The sequence below is a fragment of the Henckelia pumila genome, chromosome 2, assembly GCF_033568475.1.
Source record: "Henckelia pumila isolate YLH828 chromosome 2, ASM3356847v2, whole genome shotgun sequence".
NCBI classification, from domain to species: domain Eukaryota; kingdom Viridiplantae; phylum Streptophyta; class Magnoliopsida; order Lamiales; family Gesneriaceae; genus Henckelia; species Henckelia pumila.
This window is the reverse complement of record NC_133121.1, coordinates 118,306,670-118,327,223: the sequence shown is the minus strand read 5'-3', so window position 1 is coordinate 118,327,223 and position 20,554 is coordinate 118,306,670. Positions and strand designations below refer to the sequence as shown.

The window sequence follows — 20,554 nt, the reverse complement described above, 5'->3', positions numbered from 1 at the left end:
TTTAAAATATATATTAAAATAATAGTAAATTTATTATAAAATATAAAACTAAGAAAACCTATACTTTGAGGTATTGTTTTAATTAATTAATTAATTATACTTCAAATGTAGTTAGAAAAAAAATATGAATTATATTTTCCAAAAAAAAAATGGAAAACAGCTGGCGACTGAAGTATAAAATCAACCATCTTGAACGGAGACATATTTCCTACCCTTTACGCTCTCCTTTTCCTTTTCTCCTGGCATGGAGGCCCCACCACCAGCACCTCCTACTCCTCTCTCCGCCACCGCCTCCGCCTCCTCAGCCACCGTCGTTGCACCCCCAACTTACCCAGACTCCGTTTCCTCCTCTCCTCGATCCCGTCTCACGGACTCATACGATGCCGACGCTCCGCCCACCGCACCGCCTCTGAAGCTCCGCCTCATGTGCAGCTATGGCGGTCACATCATTCCCCGTCCGCACGACAAGACCTTATGCTACATCGGCGGAGACACCCGAATCATCGTCATCGATCGGCAAACCTCTCTCGCCGACCTCCACCACCGACTCTCCAAAACCCTCCTCCACAACCAGGAATTTTCCCTCAAATACCAACTCCCTAACGAGGATTTGGATTCATTAATCTCGGTCACCACCGACGAAGATCTCGAGAACATGGTCGAAGAATACGACCGCCTTAATAATGCCACCAGAGGATTGAAACCGGGTCGCCTTCGCCTCTTCTTGTTTCCGAAATCGTCCAATATAGAACAGATTCTTGTTGAATCTGCTTCTACTAAATCGGAAGACTGGCTTCTTAACGCTCTCAACGGGGGGAAAACAACCACAAGTGATCGTGGGCATTCCGAATCTTCTTCGGTTAACTGTTTGTTGGGTTTGGATGATGATTTGTTGGTAAAATCCGGCTTCGCGAAGGACGTTGAAGCCCAATTGGAGGGTAAAAAAAACAGTGTTGATGGGAATGGGAATAATAATAATAATGTTATTAATCAGGATGGGCATTCCGTGCCGGATTCTCCAATGCTGGAAACCTCTTCGTCTTTCGGTTCCACATCCAGTTCTCCTTCAATGGTGAACTTACCACCGATAAGGGTGCGCTTGGAGGAGATCCCAAAGCCGGGTGTGATGGGAATCGATGAGCATTTTCAGCAGATGACTGTTGGGGTTGGGGGTGATGCGAGTTTAATGCGGAGGAAAACGGAGGAGGTTGAAGGATTGGTGGCAGAGGTGCCTGGTGCATTGGTTTCTGGAATGCCGGTGTTTGGTGGTGGGGAGTATGTGAATCGGGTACAGGCTCCATTGCAACAGCAGCAGATTGCTCACTATCAGCTGAAACAGGGTGGTGCTATTGATTTGGCTTCTCCAGATTCAGTTTCAAGGTACACATACGAAAGAGCTTTCATTCAATGATCTTTAGCCCGTATTTTTATGTAATTTGTTTCTATGATTGCCTGTTAAATAATGAGAGTTGAAACTTATCTGAATTGGGTTGTTAATGGCTTACTTGTACAGTGAGGGAAGCATAACGAATCCATTGTCTCGGCAGAGACAAGCTATTTATCAAGAACCAGTTATACAAATTCCATCTAGAAACAGTAGGTTCAACATCAATCCAGATAAAAATAATAGCACAGGACAGATGCAACCTCAAGTTTCAGAATCCGGTTATGTCTTGTCCAGTCAATTTGACCAAAACCATCCTCAATTGCATCAACAGCAACAGTTTGTTCATACAGGTATGCAGTATATCCCTGCCGGAGCGGTGCCAATTGCATCCTATTACCCCATGTATCCTACTCAGCAACAACACCATCCACACCAGCCCCTTCTTGAGCAGCAGTATCCAGTTTACTTTATGCCTTCTAGACAGGCTCAAGCTTATAACTTACCTGTTCAGCCACCAAATTATAATGAATTGACACCAAATGCTCCTTCCAGTCGACAACAAATGCCACCCTCTACTGCTGCAGCCCCTCTTGCATCTTACAATCCAGTTGGAAATACTGCTTCCCAGCTAGAAATCGCTGCCGGTGTGTATAGAACAACAGCCTCATCAGCACCAGTTCGAGTTCCTATCAACCAGAACCAAGCTCAATATGTTGGTTTCACTCAAGTTTATCATCCCCAACAGGCAGTAGCTCCCTCTTCTGCATTAAATTCTATCTACGAATTTACTGATCCTGCACATGCTCAAATGTATTGCACTCAACCTCTACCCGTTCAGTTGGCTGCTCAGTACCAGACCCTGATGCCGGCCTCTGCTGCGGTATTACCCGAAGCTACTGCTCAGCTCCCTACGGAAAACTTGAAGCCTCAAGTACAAACTTCGCAGCCATGACAGGGGACTTGATCATGGATGCAAAATTTTGCAGCAGGGTTTTGGTTTCTCTTTGAAGTTTATATAATCTACAGTGTCTGTTTTACTATTTAGCTTGGTCTGTGATACATGATTGTTATAGCATTAAGAAACTCGTCTTTTGTCTTCTGTCTAGTGTGTGTGTGTCATATTGTTGTCGAAAGAAAAATGGGCATCTGTTTTCATACTGTAAATTTCAACTTCAAAAGTCACATGGTCCATCTGTGTTTGTTATTGAATAAATACTCATCAGTTTTGGAACAAATTTATACTCATTGAATTATTTTAGTTCATGTTTTTTTATATGTGTGGATGATCTCAACTTGATTGTGTGAATCTCATTTCGTAGACAACTAATTGAAGGAAGCTGGATGAAAAGCATGATGGAGCCCCAAGTTTATGCTTTTTTTATGCACGAGGCTCGCATTATGAACTTGAGATCCTGGCACTCTGTTACTGTTTTCGCTTATATAAAAATATATTAGGACTTGGAATTGAATACGGAGATTAACAAATTTTGTGATGACAGAACTGCCCTTACTCCACGGCAATCGTTTAGATTTTGCGCAATAATTCATGTTTTTTATACCTCATAGAATGCCATCTCAAATGATGCATCTGCTTCGATATAATATTGCTCATATCCGTTGCACTCTGTATTTGAATTCACCGAAGTCATTTTATCTAGTTGTGTCATTCCATATTCATCCAAGAATTGCCCTTGTGCTTTAAATCTAACCATTGTTTTCCATGCCAGTTTCAATTTTCTGTGATCAAAGGGGAATCTTACTATTAGATTTTCCAGAGATACATTCGCTTGCCAACTCACAACTTTTGTTTTAGATTTTACGGATTGTGAGGATGTATGTCTTAATCTCCTGAAAGCTATTTTCTGTTGCATATTTGATATTTGAAAATAGAATGTGTGTCTGCCTGCACCTTCCTTTATCCTTGTTAATCTTTATACACCTGATTTGGACATTCCATCTTGAAATGATCGGTGGATGTTTTGGACGACTCTTGTTTTTACAAGTCAGAGGGGGAAATTAAAGTGATCGTGTTGTTCTACTCCTGCCTGATTTGTTATTTGCGCTCGATGTCTTTACTTTCAGGCCAGTCCTTTATCCTGCATGTTTGGTCAAAGATCACATTTGAACTTTTAAAATATATATTTTAGGAACTGCAAAATGCAGCAATATGGCTCTTGTTTGCCTACCTCTGAAGAAGTATCTTACGTTGCTGCTGCAAGCAATCATGCTACTTTTCTAGACAGCTATCTTCCCATCTTTAGAGAATACATGCTGTTCCTTTGTTCATTTTCCCAGCCTTAGATATGTCATTCATACATTAAAGTGTTGGATTTATCTATACATTCAGCAGTTTATTGATGTGGACATTTGATTTGCTTTACACACTATTTTCTGAAAAAGGCCTGTAAAAGCAAGGCATCTTCTTTTGTTTCCCAAGGGATGGAGGCATTGTGTGTACATCACGAGCTGCAACTAATTGATATATCTCTGCTGTTGTAGCATAGAAGTATGATCCTATACATTTAGAAACTGAATCCTTGAAACACTCAAGTGTCCACATGAACTGGATGCTCGAAAAAATGGCTCTGTTTTGTAATATCCTGTTTTTCGTTCTACTTTTGATCTTAAAAAAAGGGTTGACCCCGAAGGGACCCATCCCGCATGAGTCAAAGGCTCATTGGCTCATGTGGGGTTTAAATCGAGGGATGTGCACGAGCGGCAGAGACCTGAGGGAGGGAGCAACTTGACTTATCCCTTAGCACAACTGCTCTACACATAAAACATTTCTTGTTCGATACTAGTCATGTAAGCTACTCAACTTTCACCATAGATCCGAATTTAAATGTCTCCCTCGGAGATAATAACTCAGGTACCTCCCTTCCTTGGCAACAACAAAGGAATCTAGTACAATTACATGGATCCTTTTCCACAGCATATGAGCAATCTCATCCAACGTACAAGATTCAATGTTCTTGACAGTAAACATGAAACTTTGGAACGTGGAAAATCGAAGAACAAGAAACTCAAAAAATGTAGAAGATAAATAATGCCAACCATTCTAGCCGCATACCAAACTAGTACATTCTGGGTACTCTTTATCCAGTTATCCCCTCTCTGACCCCGGCGACTTCTTCGTTACCATTTGTTACCGCCGCAGCTTTGCACACGGGGCATGAGTTTTTCTGCAGGAGCCACTGCTTTATGCATTGCAAGTGATGATGGTGTCCACACTCCAATGTTCCTATATCTTCGGGCTCACTGCATTTCTCCTGCACAAACAAATTAATATATCCTAAATTCTGGTTTCATAGTTTTCATTAAGTTATGATTCACGATTAATTTCTGTCTCTAACTGTAAGAAACGAGATTGATGTATTAAATAAAATCTTTTCTGGTGCTTGATGCTTGTCAAAAATCTTCTGTTTTCTTGGTTTTCCCAGCAAGAACCAACCCTTCGATGATAGTCTACACTAAAGTATAAGATCTGCAATATTCGAGTTGAAAAAGAAAATTCTCACTTGGCAAACGCTACATCTCCAATCTTTGTCTTGAGAATTGGAGGGTCTGAATTTCCTCAGGCAATTAGATATCTCTTCTTGTTTCAAACCGGTGCAGACATTCCCAATCCCATCACTCAAATCCAGCAGCTCCTAGTTGCAGCATAATGAATTTAAATTCAGTTAAAAGGATAAATGTCGCGATCATTTACATTCTATTAATTGCGCAAAAAGGGGCCCTGAAAGTACCTCGTATGACATATCATCAATGCCGAGTCTCCAATCTTTGTATCGATCGGATTCATTGTGGATTCTTCTTGTCGAGAGCATGTTTTCTTGGAACACCATCATCTGCAATTCGTTCAATTTCAATCTCCATTGGGCATATCATGTTATCATGCATTTAGACATTCCAAGATTCAATTCTATAGAAGAAAAATTACATATAATTTATTGATAGCTCAGTTGCCAATTATCAAATGGACTCATTTAAGTGTTTATTATAAAGATAACAAAAGAAAGAAAGGGAATAAAACAATGCCAGACCTCTATGATTCTTCTTAAAGAGCGCTTATCAAATTTGGATCCAATTACACTGCCTGCAATTCTTGGATCTGAATCATCCACATTTCTCCTACCGACACGAGAATACTGACGTAAAAAGAACACAGAGTCAACCTCTCAAACTTCCAGTAAAAATAGCTCCCACTAAAGAAATCAAATATTTTCCCATGCAATTCCCAAAAAAAATAAATTATACGTACCTTTCGGTGATCAGTACTCCGAGCGGTGTTTCCAGGTCTTGGTACAAAATCAGAACCAATGCCAATTCCTGGAGGAGTGCAGCAGACATAGGAAACATCAGCAACATTTGCAGGATTTCTTCGGTTACTCGAAGATACAGGGGAGGAAGAAGCTGAAGCCTCCTTACATCCCAGACCTTTGAGTTTTGCCATAAAGAAGTAGTTGTTTTTCCTGGGATTTTTAGTCAATGTGTTTCTTGATTCGGTTGGGTAGATTATGTTGGAAACGGAATGAGATTTGGGGTTTGAAGATGATGCTGTTTTCTTCTGTTTTTTCGGTTTTTCGATCAGTACTGTTTCGTGTTCATTGATCGATAGGAGGGGCATGTTTGAATCTGCAAAAGAACGAAGGAGCTTGGATGTTCTTGAGACAATGATGAAAACATACAAGGAAAAATGCTTGCTTGCAGTAGTTATACTAGGCTTCAGTAATTTACAAAACATTTTTTATTGCATACATACATATTATTGAGATGAAAAAAGTTGACAAGGACACAATCCCGACAAGTCTCCAGCTTTTCACCTTCGATTAAATTTGGTTTTGTTCATATCTATAAATAAATTGAAGGTAAATGTTCATATATAGTACTGATTACTGAATGGTGAAAATGTGATGTAAATATTGTTTGGCAAAATGATGATGTACATGTCCCAACCAAGAATTTTTGGGTAATAAGATGTGACAGAAAAAAAAAAAAAAAAAAAAAAAAGGCCAATCTCCCTCCTTATGGTAATACAGTTGTCTATTTTGTTTTATTTTATTTTATTTAAAATTATATATACTTGATTTTTTGGGACGTTCGAAAAAATCTGACGTCCTCTCACAAAGACACAAACCCTGCCTAACCTTGCATTATATTGTGTCTCGAACATTTCATGACTATTATTTTCACATCAAAGACTTTAATTTTTATTTTAACAACAATGTCTTTTGTTTTTTGCTGCAACTTATTCACTGACATTATTATTACTCTGTAATAGTTTAGATTTAAAATATGATTTCAGTCTCGGTACTTGTAAAAGTTTCAATCGGTAATTTTTTCATTTGTTTTATATCACTAGGTAGTAGGTAGGAGTGATGAGTACATATATATATTGCAACGGGTCATAGTATGAGTATGCTGGAGCAAAAAACTTTTTCGGATCATATTTGGGCTTGACGCAGAGTTTCATTTGAGCCCATGATATATGGACTAGGCTTTTCATTATGGGCCTTTTCATAGATATCAAATTATTTACAGTTTTAAACACGGAAAATTCTCAAGCTGCTCTCATACAAATGGCAACTTCCGAGCTCGAATTCTCGCTAGCTAGGGTATACCGTATATGCATATATAAGCCGAGTTCGAACTAATTAACGAATACATATATATATTCCCATTTATAACTACTAGTAAAAAACACGTGCGTAGCACTTTGTTTGTGTCATGTTAGTTATTTGATTGAATAAAAAATGATGTTATATCAATTTTTTGGAAATGGAATAATAGTTACACAAATATGGCTAACAATATCCATAAATTAATTATTTTTAAAAAAAATATTTATGACTTACAATTCTTGATCTTTTTATTGTTTATTTGTCTCTTTCTCTCGATGATGTTGTTGACATACCAATTTTTTTATTATCTTAAAGTTTGATGCCTATGATGTGTTGGTTATCAATGATCTCTGAGTTTTTCTTATTTTGGCATCAATATATTGAATCTTCTATTACTGTAATTGACTTCAAATAACTAATGTATTTATATCAGTATTCTTTTTTATTCTATAATTTACATACAATTGATTTTAAATAGTGACATGTTCTTTATATGTTGTCAAACGTTGTATGAATTTCAAATTTTCATTAACATCACTATCTAATTCACATTATTTCAAGAAGAGTGATTAAATTCGACATACACAAATAATAAACCATACCATAATGTATTTTTTTTGCTTCGTTAAATATTGTGTTTGACAAACTATACTTATAAATATTGGGTACAATTAAAGATAAAACAAATTACAGGTGAAAATTTTTGTAGATATGAATATAATCACGGATATATTTTATAGATTTAAGAAAAAAAATTGTAGATATAAATATAATCACGTGATATATTTTATAGATTTATGAAATTTTATATTTATAAATATTTATTCACGTTGGAGAAAACAATTAGTGACTTCTCAATAATCAATATTAATTCATGTCATATTACCTTCCGCACATTGAAAAATCATCATTCGAATAATATATATAATTTTTTGGTTTTATATTAACTGATTGTTAAGACATCTTAACTTCTCTTATTCCTCCTCTTCTTCTTATATACTCTAAAAAAAAAGAGTTTTAAAATATAACTTGTATCTGGTGTGAACATAGAGAGTTAATAAATAAATTTGTACTATGAAAGCATGTACGAGCAAGGTTATGATGTTCGATATTTGAAAATCAAAATCACAAACAGATCTTCGAGACTAAAATTAATTAATTAATTGCATATAACACTTCTATGAAATTCAAAAATTGCTAAAAAAATAATAATATTCTATTAATTTCCAGTGTTTTCAAGTCTTGTGCACATATATCCTCATGTTTTTAAATTTTGACAGCACATCCCTTGTCCGTAATGTGTGCTCAAAATTAAAGGTACCAAAATGAGCTATCGATGTGGGTCAGTCCACAATCCGTCGCAACTCACCATTATATCTTTGATTTAAAAAATAATTTATTGTCATTAATTGAATCTACAATAATGTATTAAAACTAAATTATTAATTTTGTTTGCATTTCTTTTCTCAAAGAGGAGAAATAAAGGGAAAAATTATCTCGACCATATTGTTCTTTTTCTTTGACGCCATCAAAAATTATAAGCTCAAGCAGAACAACTATGGTCTTTTTTTTTTGACGCCATTGAAAATTATAAGCTAAAGTAGAACAACACCGACGTTGTTTAGATGTCAAATCCAAAAAAAATTAATTAAATTGATCATTTCTTGTGACAATGGGGATTTCATCTATCAAATTTTACCTGTTTTTCTTTGTTTTTTTTGTTATGTTCAAGGGCTCAATCCACAATTTATTATATTTAACCATTTTATGTCCATATTTTTTTAATTTCGGATAACTTCACATGTGAGTCTCTTTTGTTGTCCTAACTCTTAAATCCTAATAATTTATTTTTTTTTCGGGTGAAAGTTGATATGTTCTCATCATCCCTAATTACCTCAATTAATTGGCTTTAGTGTTCTTGTTTTTCTTGGTTAACTCATGAAATCTTCTTTTTTTGGTCATTTTTGCCTCTTGTATTTTTGTTCGCGTTCAATTGTGTTTGTTTTCGTGTTCTTCTGTTCTTTGAAATCATATGCCAATGTATTTGATTTTTGACAATATATATGCTTCTACTATCAAAAAATATTTGTATTTGATTATGATGGTTATATGTGGTGAATTATTTATAATTATTAGTAAGTTGGTTTTTAACAATGTTATGATTCAAAATCTATCAATTGGATCAATGACATTATCAAAAGATTGCAAGAATGTCAGTTGCTATCTTCAAAACCCTGAAATCGTGCTGATAAATTTGGTCAACTTTCAATTTATTAGAGACATGATGACATATTATTTAAAAACTTTTAGTTGACGATGATCAAAAGAGAACTTATAAAATTATAATCATGAAAAATAAACTAAAACGAATTGTGAAACGCAAGAACAAATGATCTTGAAATACACACACACACACTCTCTCTAAACTTCAAACATATTTCTATAACTTTCGTTTTAGGAACAAATGATCTGGAAGAACACGTGACACGGTGAATCACATTCTCATAGACTTGTGCATGTAATAAGAGATATGGTTAGAGTATTGTAAAAAATATAAGGCTGAGTTTGGATCAGGAGTGCAAACGAACTGAACCTGTTCGTGAGCTTTACGAGCCCGCTCGATAAATATTTGATTCGTATTCGAGCTTATCAAACTCGAGCCGAATTCGAACATAACTTTTTTTCAAGCCGAACTCGAGCCGAAATTATACTGTTCGATAGTTCGCGAATAGTTCGTGAACCTTAATATTTAATTAATATAATATAATTATATAATAAATATATATACATTTTGAACTTTTTTTGAACATTTCGAGCTTTTCGAACCATAATATCCGAATAGTTTACGAATAGGTTCGAATATTTCGAGCCCAACTCGAACTCGAACTTCATTTCGAGCCGAGCTCGAGCCAAAATATTTGAAATTATCGAACTTCGAATCGAGCTCGAACTCGAATATACTCTTATCGAGCCGAATTCGAGCCTTAAAATTTTACCATTATTCGGCTCGATTCGGTTCGTTTGCACCCCTAGTTTGGAAAGAAGGATTTGAAATCATATATATAAATATATTTTTATTGTTTAGATAACTTACATAAAAGAATTTTAATTCATCTCCATATTTATTTAATTATACTATAATTGATCTAGTCACAATGAATTTCAATTTCTTAAAATATTAGAACCATATTAAATCCATCATGGCAAGTATAAATAGAGTGTAAATAAATATAATATTGATTTGGTTTTATATTGTTGAAGTAATTGAATAATGAAGATGAATTCAAAATTAATGAATTTCAAATAAGTCAATCTAAATGCAAACTAATAATCAAATTAATTTATAATAATAGAACATAAACTATTAATAAATAATTATAATGTAAAATAATTTATGTAAAAATATTATGATAAAATAATGAAAATAATGCTTACAGTCGAAATTAATTAATTTCTCTTTAACTTGGAATGTATTAATTTTGATTCATTAATTTGGCTACCAATAACTAAATATGTTCTCATTGACTACACGACACATACATGATAATATTTTAGATGTTGAAATCATATTGGAAACACAAATAGATCAACGTTACGTAAAATATTTAAATTTTAACATTATTTAAATTATAAAAAATTGTTAATTATTTATTTATAATAAAGTATCACATATAATTAACCAACTTATAAAAAGTCACTCATTCCTAAATGATGCAAACTATAAATGAAACACAAACAACGAAATTGACTGTTAAGTAAATTGTGCAAATTAATTAATTTAATTAAATTTAATATATGAAACACAAAAAATTAAAAAACATTGACCAATCTTAAAAATCAATAATCCAAATTTACCTTTATTTTTGCTCCAATTTTTTCACACATTATCCATGCCAAAAGCATACACCAAGAACCAATAAAGTGCTCAATCGAAAATTCATAGTAAAATTTTTTAACCCATTTATTGGCTCTTTTAATTGAATAATAATAATAAGAAGAATAATTCTTATTATTATTATTATTATTATTATTATTATTATTATTATTATTATTATTATTATTATTATTATTATTATTAGTTTTTATTTTTTGAATCTTATTTTTATATTGGTTGATATTTTGATTGCCCAATTTTTTTTTTTTTTTATTATTATTATTATGTATTATTAATATCAATATTATTATAATTAAAATTATATTTAATAGCCGCAAAATTGACAAAGTTTGACAAAATTTTGATATTCAATGTTTTGTCCTTATTTTTTCATATATTTACCAAATCATATATTAAAAAATCTAATCATTGAAAGATGTTAATGACATATCACAATTCTAAACATTGACTCTTTACCAAAAATATATTGAAAAACATAACCATTGAAGGATATTAACGATAATGATAATAATAATAGAATAATAGATTATTATTATTATTGTTATTATTATTAATTTTTAAATCTAATCATTGAAGGACATATAATAATTCTAAACATTGTCTCCCTTATATTATTATTATTATTAAAATTATTATTACTATTATTATTATTATTAATTATTAATTTTAATATTATTATAATTAAAATTACATTTAATAGCTGCAAAAGTTGACCAAATTTGACAAAATTTTGATATTCAATGTTTTTTATATTCAATGTTTTTAACTTATATTTCCATATATTTACCAAACGCTTATCGAAAAATCTAAACAATGAAGGGTATTAATTTATTAATATTATTATTAATTTTAATATTATTATAATTAAAGTTACATTTAATAGCCGCAAAAGTTGACCAAGTTTGACAAAATTTTGATATTCAATGTTTTTTATATTCAACGTTTTGCCCTTAAATTTCCATATATTTACCAAACACTTATTGAGAAATCTAAATATTGAAGGGTATTAATGACATATCACAATTCTAAACATTGGTTCTTTTATATAGATAATAGATAGATTATTAAAATTATTTTATTATTAATTATTAATTTTAATATTATTATAATTAAAATTACATTTAATAGCCGCAAAAGTTGACCAAATTTGACAAAATTTTGATATTCAATGTTTTTTATATTCAATGTTTTGCACTTATATTTCCATATATTTAACAAACGCTTATCGAGAAATCTAAACAATGAGGGGTATTAATTTATTAATATTATTATTAATTTTAATATTATTATAATTAAATTACATTTGATAGCCGCAAAAGTTGACCAAGTTTGACAAAATTTTGATATTCAATATTTTTTATATTCAACGTTTTGCCCTTATATTTTTATATATTTACCAAACACTTATTGAGAAATCTAAACATTGAAGGGTAAAATCTAAACATTGAAGGATATTAATGGCATATCACAATTCTAAACATTGGCTCTTTTATATAGATAATAGATAATAGATTATTAAAATTATTATTATTATTATTAATTATTAATTTTAATATTATTAATTATTAATTTTAATATTATTATAATTAAATTACATTTAATAGCCGCAAAAGTTGACCAAATTTGACAAAATTTTGATATTCAATGTTTTTTATATTCAATGTTTTGCAATTATATTTCCATATATTTACCAAACGCTTATCGAAAAATCTAAAAAATGAAGGGTATTAATTTATTAATATTATTATTAATTTTAATATTATTATAATTAAAATTACATTTAATAGCCGCAAAAGTTGACCAAATTTGACAAATTTTTGATATTCAATGTTTTTTATATTCAACGTTTTGCCCTTATATTTCTATATATTTACCAAACACTTATTGAGAAATCTAAACATTGAAGGGTAAAATCTAAACATTCAAGGGTATTAATGACATATCACAATTCTAAACATTGGCTTTTTTATATAGATAATAGATAGATTATTAAAATTATTATTATTATTATTATTAATTATTAATTTTAATATTATTATAATTAAAATTACATTTAATAGCCGCAAAAGTTGACCAAGTTTGACAAAATTTTGATATTCAATGTTTTTTATATTCAATGTTTTGCACTTATATTTCCATATATTTACCAAACGCTTATCGAGAAATCTAAACAATGAAGGGTATTAATTTATTAATATTATTATTAATTTTAATATTATTATAATTAAAATTACATTTAATAGCAGCAAAAGTTGACCAAGTTTGACAAAATTTTGATATTCAATGTTTTTTATATTCAACGTTTTGCCCTTATATTTCTATATATTTACCAAACACTTATTGAGAAATCTAAACATTGAAGGGTAAAATCTAAACATTGAAAGGTATTAATGACATATCACAATTCTAAACATTGGCTCTTTTATATAGATAATAGATTATTAAAATTATTATTATTATTATTAATTATTAATTTTATTATTATTATAATTAAAATTACATTTAATAGCCGCAAAAGTTGACCAAATTTGACAAAATTTTGATATTCAATGTTTTTTATATTCAATATTTTGCACTTATATTTTCATATATTACCAAACGCTTATCGAGAAATCTAAACAATGAAGGGTATTAATGACATATCACAATTCTAAACATTGGCTCTTTTATATAGATAATAAAATAATAATAATAATAATAATAGATAGATAATAGATAATAGATATAAAAGAAAGAAATACGAAAATTATTATAAATAACACCAACCAAGCCCTACAAGGCTACAAGTTAATAATCCATATAATAAGATCATCTTTCTCAGAGTCACGGATCGGACCAATAAAATAATTTTCAAATAATTATGGAATGCTATGAATTACTTGGATAAAGGGAAATAAAACAAGAGATATATATACTATATGTACATATACGGTTATATCATATATGTAGCTTTTGAAATTACCAAATTATCTCAAATACATTAATAAAAACATATATTCATAAGATAATTTCGTAGTTTTAACGCGAAATGTAACCGTACGTGTAATTGTATATATATATATACATATAAAATAAAGAAATAATGAGATAGATATTATAAATGCGATACAAATACAATTGCAATTATGTAGGGCATGACGTATTAAAATCACAAAATTATGACCAATCATCACGGATAGACACGAGCATTCACTTGAATGGATGAGTTAACTGCCAACTTTCGAGCTCTCCAATAAGTTATTAACAAGAAGCAGTCCCCATTTCCCATCACATATACATCGATATGCTAGTATATATCTTTTCTTTTGTTTGTTTTTGCAAATATATATATCTGTAGATTTAGATAAAACCTTGTTCATATATAGTATCTGCGTACACAGATGAGATGACCATTGATCAATACTATTTTAAATTCATATTATTGAAAAAACAAATATGCTTTTCCCCTATTGATAAGTAAATTACTAACTCCCCTATGTACGTACCGAGTCTCTCTTTATATTAAATATTTATAAAAAAAAACCAATGGTGATATACGCTTCTTCACTGAGATTAAAATAACTCCATAATTTTTTTTCTTCCTTAAAAATCTGAATTTTTTAAATATAATAATATATCATTTATTCATATAAGAATAATAGATTAGTGGCTGAAATTAATGGGGAAAAAAAATAATTGATGTTAAGTAGTAGAAACACAGCGCCTAGATATAGATGTACGACATGCAGTCGGAGTAGATGTCAATTAACGCCAAGTGCCAATTTTTTATAAGCAACCAAGCCATATGTATATCTATACACACGTGTTTATTTAAATCAAATCATGAAAAATATCCTTACTGCATAAGAAAATTTTAAAATAAAATTGGAAACATTTTTTATAAATTGGTGGTTTTGTACGTGAATGCATACACGATTTGATAATTAATTGGACCTCTTGTTGTTATATATATACATGCACGCACAGAGTATATGTACGTAGTGTAAGCGAATATTCACTACATGATTGTTTAAGATAAACTTCTTATTATATACCAAAGGTTTTTGGTTTTGAAATTATAAAATTATTTAAAATAGAATTTAATCGAAATATTTTTTTATTAAAATAGTTTTGTAACTTAAAAAATAACGTACGTAATCTTTATTATACATATAACATTGTTCAAAATAAAAAGCAATCGAAATTCCAATGATTAGGTTTTTTTTTACAGTACAATTACAATTTAAAATCAGAGTACAAAAAAATAAAAAAAAATGCTCATACAATCAACAAGACTTGCCGCGAAAATCGAACCTGAGACCATATGACCGCTCCGAGCTTCAGCCTTAGCCAGTAGGCTAAAGCCTCAATATCGGCCCAATAATTAGGTTTATTATGATACGTGTGTATCATTTGGGATATGTAGTAAGCTTTCATATTCTTTTTTTTTTAAGAGAGAAAATATCTTTTGTCATGCAAACCAAAATGCCACGTGGAGGCCCATCACGCTTCTTCTCAAGTCGGTAATCATGAAAAAACCTAGCCAGCCAGCCATTTTCTATATATATATACGATTCCATAGTTTGTTAATGCATGCATGAGAAAATATATAATTGGTATATGCAATGCCCAAATCTAACCATTTCTTTTCCCAGAAAATGAATCCTCACAACTTTTGGCGCGGTTTGAACTTGGATTCTGCTTCAACAATGCAGGGTTTATCATGGCATCAACCACTTCCTGTACCGCAATATTCGACGACTTACATGATGAGCTTAGAAGATCAAACCCAGATGGAAATGCATTCAAATCCGCCTCTGCATTTCGCACCTGCAGCAGAAGAAGTACTCGCCATTAATGGGTCCGTAGCCATGGGGGAATATCATGAAGTTGCCGGAGGAAACAAGAAGAGAAAGGCCGATGAACTGGGAAAGCGTAGCACATGTGAAAGGGTGAGCTAATTACTGAATTTTACAGTTTGTTTTTTGACACGTGCTACTTATAATTAGTTAATATATATATTTTGTCTTGAGATTAAAATTTTCTCATTCGTCATTTACTTAAAAATCTGAGAATTTGATAGCTAAAATTTACGAGTATCATGTCGATCGAAGTTCGACCACAATATAATGGGGAATTAATGCGTGAACTTGGACATACTTGTAAATTTTTGCTATCAAATTCTTAGATTTTTAATGTAATAAATCATTTTGTCAATATTGTACGTCTTCGAATTAACTAATTATATGTTGGTGTTTTTCAATAATCGAGTTCAAACTTCTGTCGGTGTATCAAATTATATATGAGATTACTTTAAAAAATATTTTTAAGATTTTTTTTTTTTGAAAAAAAACTCGAAAATATTTTTTATTACGCAATCTCAAACACTACTCAAGGGTTTCAAGCTTGAATTGAGCTAGTAGATTTTTTTTAATGGTAGATTGGTAATTAATATGATTATATTCAAGTCATTCCAATTAGTGATAATTTTGGACATACATATCAATAAATACGAAGTTCTCATCGTGAATTTTCTCTTCTATCACTTATTTTTCTTCATATTATGTGTTAATGAAATCCTTTCATCTTCTTTTTTTTAATCCACCATTAATTTAAATATATTATTCAAATTTCTTACTCATATTTAAAATGGTTAATTATTCACATATAACGCATGTGCATTTTTCTAGTATATATATTATACATATAGTTAGTTAGTTATAAAATTTTTGTAATTAAAGTAGTTATATATTTTAATATAACGGGAAAATTAGAAAAGAATATCTTTTCTACATCATATTTTATTCATTTTGTGCCATTTTGTAATAAAATTTGCTGCAGGGGACGAATTACTAATTTTGATGAATTGTTGCCAATTGCCCTGCCTTTGTGCACTTTAAAATTGTTAAAATTTTGTACATACATATATATTATTTAATACTCTGTTTTCTCAGGGATTAAATAAGATATATATCACTGAAAAGTAATCAAAATTCTCCTACATCTCTCTCTGAATTGAACAGAAACGAAGGAGCCGAATTGCCGAGAGAATGAAAACCCTTCAAGAATTAGTACTACCCAACTGCTCATACAAAGTCAGTAAAGCTAAGCTTGCACGTGTAATATTATTCTATATAAATCTAGCTAATTATTCAAGAACAGGGGGCGGAACCAAGCTGATTTATATCCATCCATGTAAATTTAATTTAATAAATGTCTTGAAATCTAATTATCATTTTTTACAAAACTTTTATCTTTCAAAATATAATATTTAATCGTCTGTTGCGCTGCATGCTCAAGAAAAATTTATATATGAAGATTATATGAATTTGTTATTCGTCATTAATTGATTGGAATTAATAGTGGGTTTTGCGTATATAAATATTATATAGTTGAGTGCAGCTTCAGTTCTGGATAAGACAATTGAATGCATCAAAGCCCTTCAACTTCAGAAGGCCTCGCTAAGTTATCAGCAGATGATGATGGATGGATTACTAATCCCGACTCATAATTTTCCAGGGGAGAGTGCTAATTGGGATAACTCATCTGACTCAATATTAATGGCGAATTGCGACAGTACTGCTATTAATCCCTTCACTCATCCAGGGCTATCCTACCATAGCGATGGACTGTTTTCTCCAGTAACACGGAGTATGCTCCACTCTGAACTCCGGCTGCAACTACTTCAATCGCCGCCGCCGCCGATGCCTATCCCAGCTCCACTTTATGATGGATACTTGGCCTCGGCCTCCTCCTCAAGTCCTAGCTCGCAGTCGGTATCTTTGTCGGTAGAATTAGTTTCTTCCCCTCGTGATAATATGTTTTAGATTATATGTAGATTCAGAAAAGTTTAATCTATAAGTACAGTGTTTTTCATAAACTATAAGTTAAGCCATAATCTTAAGAGTCATCGGTTCTAGTTAGATTCAAGTCCATGATTTTAACTTGAGAGATTTGAGGATGAGAAATAATAAAATATTTTCTGATAGACCATTATTCATATAATTTCGGATATACGTTTGCAAACCATTTAAAGTTGATCGAATTATTAATTTCTTGAAAGCAAAGCAAATTTAGAGTTGAATGAATTTGGGACAAGACTTTAATGAAAAAGTTTGAAAAAGTGAATGGGCGTGGTTATTATTAGAAACCGGCGCATGCCGTGGCACATTTATTGTATCAAATGATTGTTCCTCGTTGGTTCTGAATTTCTCAGATTTCTGATAGACAATTTATAAATTTTATAAATTGAGGGAAGCAAGCCAAGGTTGGAAAATACTCCTTTACAAAATATTTTTTTGTTAAAAAAATATTTGTATTTTTTAAAATGGTTATTAAGATTCTTTACCGATTAAAATTCTTGGTTAGAGAAATAATATACATAATAAAAATAAAACAAAGAACGCGCCGCTTTATTCCAATGATTTAGTCACCCATCAGTATTGTATGATGAGGGTCTTGAGAAAATGACAGTGCACCACATTATAGCTCATGATTTATAAGCGTGACCATAGCCTACGCCTATAAAGTTTTCACCATTATATCCTGATTTTAATTATTTATTTTAAAAAAATTTAAAAATTATTTAGCCGATATAGATGTGTCATTTACTCTATGATAAATATGAAATATGATGGAAAACATAATTGTGCGATGAAACGTTGATATTATAAGGATAGACAAAAACTTCCATAAGACGGTCTCAAGGATCATTTTTTTGAGACGGGTCTCTTATATGGGTTATCCATTAAAAAATATTATATTTTATGTCAAAAGTATTATTTATTATTATAAATATGGATAGGATTGACCCGTCTCACGAATGAGACTATCTAACAGGAGTGTTACTCACAAGGATAAAATTGATGGAAAAAAATTCCGAATTCGAAACCAAAATAGTTCAAAAAATATTATTAATATAGTCATATGCCATGTGGTGACACGCTTGAGTCATGATTCCACTAGTTGTAGCATGAAGTCAAATAATACACAAAGGAGGTGTGTGCGCAACCATAATTCCTTTCGATTTCCATTTAACAACATTATATATTAGCTATATTTAGATTAAATATATATTACAAATTAAATTTTATTAAAATCCAAGTAAATTCGCATAAATTTTCGTCTATAAATTAAGGTGCCAGCCAAATGTTTTCCCACAGGATCTCCCCTCCCTTACCCCCACACAAAAGTTACCAGTCATGAAAACCAAAGTAGCATATCTTGCAGTGTGTGCAGCTGTACTTGCACTACTGCTTGGAAGAGTTGAGGTCACAAGTGCAGTGACTTGCAACCCCCTGCAGCTCAGCCCGTGCGCAAGTGCAATCGCAACTTCCGCCACTCCAAGCCGCCTATGCTGCGCCAAGATAAAGGAACAGAGGCCTTGCCTCTGCCAGTACATGAAGAATCCCAACCTCCAGAAGTTTATCAAGTCCCCCGGTGCGAAAAAAGTTTCCAAAATATGCCGCACACCATTTCCCAGATGCTAAATTTCCTGTTTTCGAGTGTCGACCCAATTATTTGCTTATCCCTCTGGCAAAATCCTGTTCCACTGTGATGTACGTTGTATGCTCTATGTATGATTATTTGTTCTGCTATTATAAGCTGTGTAATAGAGAATTGGTGTTCTGTGTCGTGTTTTGTTAACTTGGTGTGGTTGTGGCAATGAGAAATGTGGTCTATAACTTGCTTCTCTCTGGTAATATAAAGATTGGAGATGATCCAATGTGTTTTGAGATTAGTCACCTCGGACCAGGAGGAGCGGGAATGAGAAAAACATGTCCTTTTCTATGTTATGGTACAGGAGATTGGTGGCAAGAGAGACTTCATCTCAGGTTGGACTTGATGTTTTCAGTTTTCGTCAAGTTATCGAAGGGAGACAGAGGAAACTATACAGAAAATAAAATATACTCAACATTCATCAACTCATTCCTACAAAATATTCCAATTCTGACAAATTAAAAAACACAAGCCAACATCCAAATTCTATCTAATTGTCATTTGACGACACTATTCTCCAAATTGCATATTCACCATGTTAGAAATGAGACTTGGACCTAACTCAACTCAAAAGCTAGCTCAAGAGGGGAGGTTTGTCCAAGCCTATATATTAAACTCCCAGGCAATTCATCCAACCGATGTGGGACAAACTAAACACACCAACACACCCCTCGCACGTCCAGGAATGAATTGACTGGAACGTGGAGATCAAATTAAATGGATGACCCAATTATGGGACGGGTGAGGCCAACTATGGGCCGTCCAACACATAACGACCCGGGCTCTGATACCATGTTAGAAATGAGACTTTGACCTAACTCAACTCAAAAGCTAGCTCAAGAGGGGAGGTTTGTCCAAGCCTATATATTAAACTCCCAGGCAATTCATCCAACCGATGTGGGACAAACTAAACACACCAACACACCACATGATTCTAAATCCAAAGGCTAGATTGTGCTCGGTCTTCTTTTTGTTCTCTTTCATCCAATTATGAATTAATGTAACGTTTTATCGGTTTTTTTGGTTAAAAATCTAGTCGAATCATACATAGAAATTTCCATACTTTTGATTCTAGACTAGACCAGATTTATGAAGTCATGAGCAAACATGAATTAATTTAAAGATAATAATAAGCTATATGCCTTTATTTGACAGATCGTTGTGTGAGCATGC

The 20,554-nt window shown here is 31.8% G+C and overlaps 2 protein-coding genes across 2 annotated transcripts; one reads left to right on the top strand and one right to left on the bottom strand.

Moving 5' to 3' along the window:
- The first annotated feature begins 218 nt into the window (after positions 1–218).
- LOC140881986 (uncharacterized) lies at positions 219–2,622 on the top strand. The gene is made up of 2 exons (XM_073287690.1): positions 219–1,380; positions 1,514–2,622. Exons 1-2 carry the CDS (start codon positions 245–247, stop codon positions 2,337–2,339), a joined length of 1,962 nt encoding a protein of 653 aa, XP_073143791.1. The 5' UTR covers positions 219–244; the 3' UTR covers positions 2,340–2,622.
- Positions 2,623–4,266: 1,644 nt separating this feature from the next.
- On the bottom strand, positions 4,267–6,094 carry LOC140885197 (E3 ubiquitin-protein ligase MBR2-like). Its single transcript, XM_073292142.1, has 5 exons — positions 5,649–6,094; positions 5,431–5,535; positions 5,134–5,235; positions 4,906–5,037; positions 4,267–4,656 (listed from the first exon to the last, which is right to left on the bottom strand). The coding sequence occupies exons 1-5, from the start codon at positions 6,012–6,014 to the stop codon at positions 4,483–4,485; spliced, it is 879 nt and encodes a 292-aa protein (XP_073148243.1). The 5' UTR covers positions 6,015–6,094; the 3' UTR covers positions 4,267–4,482.
- Between the last annotated feature and the right edge of the window lie 14,460 nt (positions 6,095–20,554).

Coding starts and splice junctions, on each gene's coding strand:
- LOC140881986 (XM_073287690.1), top strand. CDS start 245: ATGGAGGCCCCACCACCAGCACCTCCTACTCCTCTCTCCGCCACCGCC. Junction 1,381..1,513: donor TCTCCAGATTCAGTTTCAAG/GTACACATACGA, acceptor TTACTTGTACAG/TGAGGGAAGCATAACGAATC.
- LOC140885197 (XM_073292142.1), bottom strand. CDS start 6,014: ATGCCCCTCCTATCGATCAATGAACACGAAACAGTACTGATCGAAAAA. Junction 5,236..5,430: donor CTTTAAGAAGAATCATAGAG/GTCTGGCATTGT, acceptor AACGAATTGCAG/ATGATGGTGTTCCAAGAAAA. Junction 5,038..5,133: donor TTGATGATATGTCATACGAG/GTACTTTCAGGG, acceptor TGCTGCAACTAG/GAGCTGCTGGATTTGAGTGA.